The sequence below is a fragment of the Protopterus annectens genome, chromosome 7.part0, assembly GCF_019279795.1.
Source record: "Protopterus annectens isolate FY-2018-M chromosome 7.part0, PAN1.0, whole genome shotgun sequence".
NCBI classification, from domain to species: Eukaryota; Metazoa; Chordata; order Ceratodontiformes; family Protopteridae; genus Protopterus; species Protopterus annectens.
Window position 1 is genome coordinate 319204697 of NC_056739.1, and position 9124 is coordinate 319213820.

The 9124-nt window shown below is 32.7% G+C and overlaps 1 protein-coding gene across 1 annotated transcript in view; it reads right to left on the minus strand.

Annotated features, from left to right (window-relative positions):
- Positions 1-2909: 2909 nt before the first annotated feature.
- Positions 2910-9124, minus strand: part of IL10 (interleukin 10) — an 8745-nt gene continuing 2530 nt past the window's right edge. Inside the window, exons 3-5 of the mRNA XM_044076071.1 lie at positions 8942-9094; positions 6176-6241; positions 2910-4534 (exon numbers count right to left, since the gene is read on the minus strand). Coding sequence (XP_043932006.1) covers positions 4442-4534; positions 6176-6241; positions 8942-9094 — 312 coding nt within the window. The 3' untranslated portion in view covers positions 2910-4441. The remainder of the gene's footprint in view (positions 4535-6175; positions 6242-8941; positions 9095-9124) is intronic.

The following is a 9124-nucleotide window of genomic DNA, read 5'->3' on the forward strand; positions in this document are numbered from 1 at the left end:
ATTTAAGTACAATGTTAACCTTGGCTGAAAAACATGAGATGTATGCCCAGAAAATCAAATAAAGATACAGAATATGCAATTTTTTAATGACTTAAATACATCAGATACATTTTGCAGGGAACTGGGAAGGAGAAACATCTGTCATGATCCTATTAAATATAGCAAACTACCAAATGAATAAAAGAAGTATAAAAAAACTAGAAGTTCCAGTGCAAAATACATGAAATGGAAAGACATACCAGCCAATGATGTAGAAACAAAGTTAAGAAAAGTACTCATACAGAAAATCCCAAGTCCAGTTGCCATACTCATCTTCTGGCTAAAATGCTAACACCTTTCTACCAGGATTTACCCAGGGGTAAAATTATCTACGCATTCACCTGTGTTCCTTAACAATGAACCTACCAACCATTCTAAGAAGCATCACTCTATAACTTGCCTTCCAGAAACATATAAGCTGTATAAAGGGACTGATACAAAGTCTACCCTTATTTATATACACATTCAGCCAGGAAATACAACAAAAATATAATAAAATAAAGTTATGTAATACAAAGGATAATCTTTCACTAAACTGAGCCATAAAAGATGACTACAAAGGAGACTAGAATGTCTTTATAGCATGGGTAGACTCCAAAAAGCATCTATGAGCTTGCAAATGCATGAAATGTACCACACTGATAAATTACATTATAACTGCAACAAAAAAGTGTCATACTACAAACATGACACCAAAGGCATACTGATACTCCAGATATATAAATCATTAAGGAATATTTTAAAATGGTTATTTAGCATGCCAGTTGTTTTGTGTTATATTGAAGTTATCTAATGTAAAACATTAGAAACACATCCATTTATAAGGTGGGGCAGGGGACAAAACTACCCTGTCCATCCTTACTAATACATTGCTAACCCTAACCCTGTCCCTGACTCTAACCTTACACCTTAACTTATAAAACCCTTTTCTTCAACTTTAACATTCAGAACAATTAGGAATGAATGGTATAGAGATCACAAAAGCATAGCTAGCTCAGACAGCCCTCTGCGAGTACCAAGAACCAGCACCCCACCCCCCTCAGCTCTTCACATAAAGAGGAAAAAAACACTTTACTGTGTTGGCTTATTATTGATCTTGCCCCACATTCCAAGCTGCTCCACAGAAGAACAAAAAAAAAAAAAAAATACATTCCTTCTGTTGCAACACCAACCAGGTTGCCAGATGCACTGCATGTCCCTCCTCCTTCCTGCCCAGCCATTCATGTTCCATTTCTGTGCCCTGCCCCAACCATCCTTCCTATCATTAAACTAAATAAATACATAAATAAGAATTGTAAGTTCTTATAAACTGTAGCAAAGTGCTTGTTACAAATGTAGCAAACAGTTGCTACAGTTTATACTCTACCCCATGGAATGCTCAGACTATAGTTAAAAAAAAAGATTTTTTTCTAACTTTTAAACTGTAGCAAACTGTTTGCTACTGAGCTCAATTTGACCACAAATGCAATACTGGCTTTTAAAAGCCAATATTGCATCAGATATCAGCATTGGCTGACTGTACCACCTCCCCCAACACTTTGCTCTCAGGGCAGTTGTCCCTGTCACCCCACCCTAACTACACTACTGTTTGCTAATGTGATTGTCAGAAATGTTGGCATAAATCATTTAGTTTGATGCACTGATACTATGATCAGTTATACTATATTCATATGTGTCTGTATATTTGTGTGTACACACTTGCACTACTTTTCTACCCTCATGCATTAAAGAATAATGAACACAATTTCTTGACTCAGCAAAAGGGTATGATCATCCAAAGACATTCTATCTAACCCAGTTGGCCATTTGAGCTGAAGAAACACTGCAACACTGAAATGATTTTAAGTTTTCTCAGTGTTTTTGTAACCTGTATGAATCAGATTTTAAAGACAAGGATCTAGTGTCTCATTTCTTCATCATGAAAATTAATCTATTTTTTATAAACCAACATTTTTGACTTGTATGGTATACGGTGAGACCATATTTCACCCCATTGTCATATACCTAGTGACAGAAACTGTAAAATTAGGAGTCTTCATACTCCTTGAAATAATAAATGAAAATCTGCATATTTTGCAGTATAAATTGTCATCCTTTATTAGTACTGCTGCTCCATTATTTTGCGCATAGTGTCGATTCTTACACCCTGCCTAACCTGGCCCTCTTACTATTAACATTAAATTACTAGAAAGTTACTTGTGTATCCACACTTGAGGTTTTATGCAACTAGTTTAAAGCATCTTCAACTAATAAAGCTTTGTGAATCCTGTTTATTCTGTAGTTATTGTAGAAGCATTTTACTAGGTTTTAAATTAGTTGAAAAAGTGCGCAAGTAAGCAGTTTTCACAGTCCACCATTATAACTCCACCACAGTTTGCTTTACAGCACAGTCCCTTTTATTCAGCATTCCAGGGTATTCACTATGACCTTACATTGTGATGTTTTCTATTCTATCTTAAATCTGTTGAGCCTTACAGAAATATATTTCTTCTAGATCTTGTTTTCAAATGTGCACTTTTGCACAACTGTTAAATCTATGCAGAATATCCTGCAAATAATGCTGTACCTAAAGGAATTTTCTGTCAATGATAACAGATAAAAATGCTTGAGAAAATATAAAAGTGATCCTGCTTTTCATGAGCATTGTAAACTAAGATATGGGTACTACATCACTGACATTACAATAGTAGAATTTTAATAGCAAAATATTAATAACTCATGTATCAAAGCATGTATGAAGTGTATGAGTAGGTTTAATAGCCAAACAGTCAAATATGTTTAAAATAACTTTATTAAGGAGACAAATCCATAAAGCAATATGACATAAAACGATGAACAAATGAATTACAGAAAAAAGTACACATTAAACAGTTACACATTTTACTTGACTTCTCACACTGAGGTATATTTTCTTACAGTTTTGAAAACACAATGAACATAAATTTATTCTATCCTTTTTTAAATACAGTTTAGATATGTCCTTACTTTGACAAGTATGGACTTAAGCTATCACCATTTAAGAATGCAACACGATTCGTGTTATTTAATAACATGGATATTTCATCTTTGATCTACCCTGTATTGGGTCTTAAATCTAATTATAAATCCACTTAAAACGGTGGGAAAATCTAATCCAATAAATTCATCATGTTGTTGCTATCAGTATCAAATTAGATAACAGCAAAAAGGCTGCAATATTTCCTTGTTCTATTAGAACAATAACAAATTAACATAGCTCCAGCACTCCAAAACAGTGCCCAGGACTACATGGTAATTCTACACTTTCATATTTATAAACAGCAACAAGCAAGACTAGTGCAAGTCAGTTTATTTTTCCTATAAAATTAAAGCTCTCACTCTCTGGGGTTGAACAGTGCTATACCAAGCTATAGGTATTTATTTTACTCCATTGTAAAGTGACGGCTGGTGATGAATAATACTATACAAAATCGCTCTATATCTGATAATGCTGTGCTGTTTTAAAGGGATTGTTTTGGCAGTGATGTCTCAACAGATGTGAAAGAAATTTTGGTTACATAAAACGATAGTGCAGGTTTGTCATAAAAACATGCTTTGCTCTTTCTGACACCTTACGATTTTAGAAAAAATATCTCAACACATTGAATATGAAGCAGATACAGTCATCCCTGAGTTATCAATTTGTTTATGCACTGAGATGCAGAGAAAATCTAATTCCTGATTATCCTTCAAGTTGTACAAGCATTAGTTATATCCATAAAGCTATATGCCTTGATTGTTCCATGATATTTTATGTACCCAGAATCATTAAATAGAAACTTAAGATAATACTTATTTTTCTAACTTTGTTTTATACTGAAACTTTTATAAGTACACTGAAATGATTCTTTACCAAAATTGAAAACTGGCAGTTCTAACTATCAGAAGTACTGCAACTGGTAATCAGTTGATATGAAATTTCAGTTGCATGAATGGAATTAATTTTAATACAAAAAATATTTTCTTTGTAAAGGTATTTCCCATTAAAGAGGAGGCATAAGTATTGGCAATTGGCAGAATACAAGTCAAACTTAAGTCTTACCTTCCTGCGCTTGTCTAGCTCAATATATGTATGCAAACATGAACCCATAAACATACATAGTTATGTAAATAGATTAAAGCAGAATATTCTCCAGTTATTAATACACATTTACACACAGTGAACATTACCTGAACTAGAATTACAGTAAATTCGACAAAACAATTTACATACTTCCACAGTGCATATTTTAAATACCATTGAAAATACACATAATATATAAATTAAAAAAATATATATTTATACATTTCTAAAGAGGTATGTTTGTGCTTAGTAGTATTAGCTTTAAAGTATTTGAGGTCTTTGTGCATTGCTCCATTAATGGTCTGTTGTGCATCCACAGTTTCATATCTTCTTTCTGGAGTTTACATATTCCTCTATGTAGTCAAAGAAAATGTCCAGTTCACCAACTGCTTTGATGATACCTTTTTCCTGCAACTGTGAAAAAGAAATGTAAGTTGTATTTCAGCTGTGTTTTACTGAAGTAAAAATGCAGCTTTGTGTCAGCAATATCTTACTAAATGAAAGACTAATTTTTAAATCTCAAGGTTTCTGTAAATTTATTATTAAGAGCATTATGGCAGCACCGTGTACAGAAACAAAAGTAAACAATGAATACCTTATATACTGTCATACTTCAGTAACATGCCATAATAGATTTTGTGTTCAATTGATTCTGGGAAATCTTGTGAGCTGTACTATTGAGTTCTTTCACCTCAATAAAATATCTTAATGCAAAATATCCTTGTCTCTGATTAGGCATGCATTGCCTCTTAAATTGTTAGTGACATCACAGCCCATCATATATCATGTGACAATCATCAGCCTCTGTCTTTTATATAACAACAGCTTACTACACACAGCATTTAAGTAAAAAAGCATAAAGCCTTCTACTGTTAAAAGTTAAACAGGAAAATTTGAGTTGACTATACAGTTTTTAGCCCATCTACTAAACATTTTACACATTGCACTGAAAATCTGGCCATTTTATTTTTGTTAAATTACTTTTGATGCTTTCATTAAGGGACTGTTATAAAGGGACCTAAAACATTTTCCCATTAATACTGAAAATGAGAAGACCATACAACTTTTAAAACTTTTGCAATGATATTATCTTTTTTCTATATGCATGTTATTACTTATTTGCCAGTGCTATATATTTATTATGCCACTTTACTGACCAGGAATTCTCATAGCTTTCTAAGGAAAAGAGCAGTGGTTTGCGGAATAGATCACAAATTACTTTCAAAAGCCACATGAATAATCCAGAGGCAATACTAAAAAAACTTGAACAGAAATATGCTTAGTTTTAGTTACCAAGAATACATTTTGACAGAAATATACATTAAAAAAGAACATTTTTAAACAGATTATCTCGTACATAAAAAGCAACTCGAAAAGTTAATGAGAAATTGAGAAGAGGAGTTATGCAGGATATTTCACACGTAAACTAAAAAACAGTATGATAAATGGAAATAAAACTATATATTGTATCTTCACTTATGCAGTGCCCATCATCAACAAAGTAAAAATAACACTTTTGAGTTTATGGTTTGATATATAACTTACTTTACATTTCTTGTTGTATCCCATAGATGTAATATTTCTTATTATAATATAATTGTTTTTCTTTAGCTTTAGAAAGAAAACTAGAATATTTTATTTCTTTATTTGACATTTGTTAACCAGGTTAGTCCAACTGGGCTAGTAGCCCATTTTCAGTGGAGACCCGAGGATAAAAGCTCCAACAGAGACATTTGCATTACAAGCACATACAGCATTTAACTAGGCTAAATTACAGTAGCAGTAGTTACATCCCCAAATAGAGAAACATTATACATATCATACATAAGTTACAGAGACTACAGTTGACAGATCGAGGTTACAGAGAATACCGAAAAAAGAAAGATAAAAATATGGAGGATAAGTTGATGGAAGTCAATGGAGGGGGGCAGGAAATATGTCAGTGTAGTGGATTAAGTAGGGGCATGACAAATATGCATTTGTGCTTTAAGAAAATGCTGTGGAGGAAAAATAATTGAAGTTACAACGCAGTACATATTTTTCAAGATTACTGACCTTCTTGAATGTGTCTTTTATCTGCATCATGACTTTACTCTTTTTGTCACAAAAGAAGAAGTTATGCTGAAAAACATAAAGGAAAAGGCATATATGAATGTGAGCTAAACAGAGAAAATGTGAACACAATAAAATATTGGTACTTCACTTTGAATATTCTAAAATAACATATTGACTCTAAAAATAAGCAAGGCTTTAAGTTTGCTGGTTAAGTAAATGAAATAGTTTAGAAAGTTATTGAATCCAGCTTTATGGTTGATACTCTGACTTTGAGCATAATGTCTTATAGACAGTCTGTTTTAGAACATTATCTTCACTAGTCCTTGCAAGGATTAATACTTTTTGTATAGCCTCAAATGTTAACCTAACACCATAGAAACTACAGTGGAATGACGTCCGCTTCACATCTGATGTTAATTCTGGATAGCTGTCATTGTCATCTTAGAGTCTGAAATGTCATTTCATCTTTTTCCTGTGTATTTTTAATACACAAGACAGTTTGTAACATTTTACATTATAGTCTTTGAGATCTCCTTTCAATGTGGAATGTTTCTTTTGTAAGCAGGAGTTTTATAATAGGCTTCATGCTAACGTTCACAGCTACATTTCTGGCAGCACTGTTTGATATTAAAACATTGTAACTAGATTTTTTTTTATGGAAGGCAACTAATTAGGTATAGTTTTAAGTAAAATGTTGTTTTCATTCCCATAGTTATGTCAGTAATCTAAAAGTGATTAACTTCTAGAAACTAGCATAAATCAAAAGGTTAAATATAATTCTTCATAAGACTAAAATGATTTTCCCCATGTATATGCAAAAATAAATGGCACAACTTTTCTTTATTGCTTGTACATTGAAAAATGTATGGCATTAAGTGAGTCATTGAGCTATAAATTACTGAACACCATATTAGCATTTCTTTTCTTAAGCTAAAACATTGATGTATATTACAACTACAATTAAAGTTAGCTATCTGCCTTTTAAGTAATAACCCAAATGACTATCACAAGTCATTATAGACCTTTGCAATGAAAGAAATCAGAAAAAGCCTTTCTCTGACCTATTGCACATGAGATGGTTCATGCTCTTGTCAGATCTCAGCTTTCAGAATGATTACCACGTTTCTGAATACAGTGAAAGCTAGTTAGCATATTTACTGTTGAAAACACACAGAGAGGCCCACTGACTGTTAAAACACCTGCAGTCCCCCCTCCCCCCTCAGCAAATATGTTTTACTTGTTTCTTTTATCAGTTCTGTCACAATAGGCAAGGTAAAAACATAACGGAAATTCAAAATTCTTGCATCATATAATTCATTATATTATACTGGGATGTGTTGTGGCAGGCAACATAACGATTACACACAGTGAGCTCTGTTAGACCTTCCTGTTTCTAAACATCTTTGTAATGCTTTCATCCACGTCAGCTTCTCAAGCCGCATAAACCAAAAAACTAATTTTTTTGACTACAGTAGTAAGTTAACACAGATTAGAAGGCCATCATTTTCAAAGATGGACAGATATGAAATATATCATTAGAACATATGTTTCTCAGATTTTGGAATGGATCTACATCCCTTGCATTATTATAGTTAACTAAAAAATACTTTTTTAGTGATTAACATAAATTAATTTGGGAGGGGACAAAAGTATGATGTGACACCTTTTATTTGATAAATATAGGTGTTATGATACAATCTAGACTTGTATTGGTGAAATAAAAGGTATCACAGCACCTTTGTGTTCTGGGTTTTTTTTCTCAATGACATTTCTCATTTTTATTTTATTTAGCTTGTAAGACTGTAATGCCAGTTTTCAAGACCTACTGGAAATTAAGATGCCTTGTGCTGTGGAGTCTAATCTAGACATATACTAGAAATGTGCAGCAGTTAGCATTGTCACCTCACATCAATAGGTTCTCTGGTTCAATTCTTGGCCGAGGTGCCTTCTGTGCAGAGTCTGCATGTCCTCCTTGCATTTGTGTGGGTTTCCTCTGAGTGCTCCGGTTTCCTCCCACATTCCCAAGACATGCTTCTGAAACATTTCTCCCCAGGAATCTGTTGAAAATGGGGTCTGTCCCAGTCAGACTTTCCCAGTAAACAAATAATAAATAAAATAAAATGATGTGCATAAGCTACAGCTTTAATAGTAAATGTTGTCTTCAGTTTCTTTTGTTCACAAATTATTATAAATCTGCAAATTCTTCCATTACAACAAGTTCTTCTAAAGCAAGATTTTCTGACACATGGAGGGGCTAGACCAAAAATACCCCATCTGTAGACTGTTTAATCTTAACTGAATATGTTAACTTCAAAAAAAGTTACTTAAGTTTTCAGCTGCACAATAAGAAGTCGAGGATACTGTTCTCCTATGAGTAAATGTCACATGTCAAGTAGTATTTAAAAACTTCTTTCCATAACTATATTCAAATAGTTTACAATTTCTTTTATTAATACTTGCTTTCCAAGGATCTTGCGTAAAAGTTTTCAATGTTTAATGCTTAAAAGTGCCTTCTTTATGTGATTACAGATATATTTGTTATAAATTCTTGCGGTAGTACATGAATTATTAGAGCTCAAAAAATTACAAGTAATCCTCAAAGAATGTTAGAAAAGGAAAGGGATTATTAGCTGTCACATTCGCATTATAGATGGTCATGATAAAATACCTCTAGCTTTTAATGCCACTTAAACTTGTAATTTTTTTATCCGAAGAATCAGTATTTATATAGAAGTAGAATCTCAAAGTTCAGTGAAAAGTACTTACACAGCGGTGCATCGTTTCCTTAATTCCATGCAGAATGTTTTCTATAAAGCTGATTTTTTTGTTAATGGTTTTGTCCTCATTATTTACATGTGGAAGAATATCCATGAGATAGAAGTTAATTACATCAGTCATTAAGTTACACCCATTGTGACCCTAGGAAAAACAAATAGAAATCCATTATCT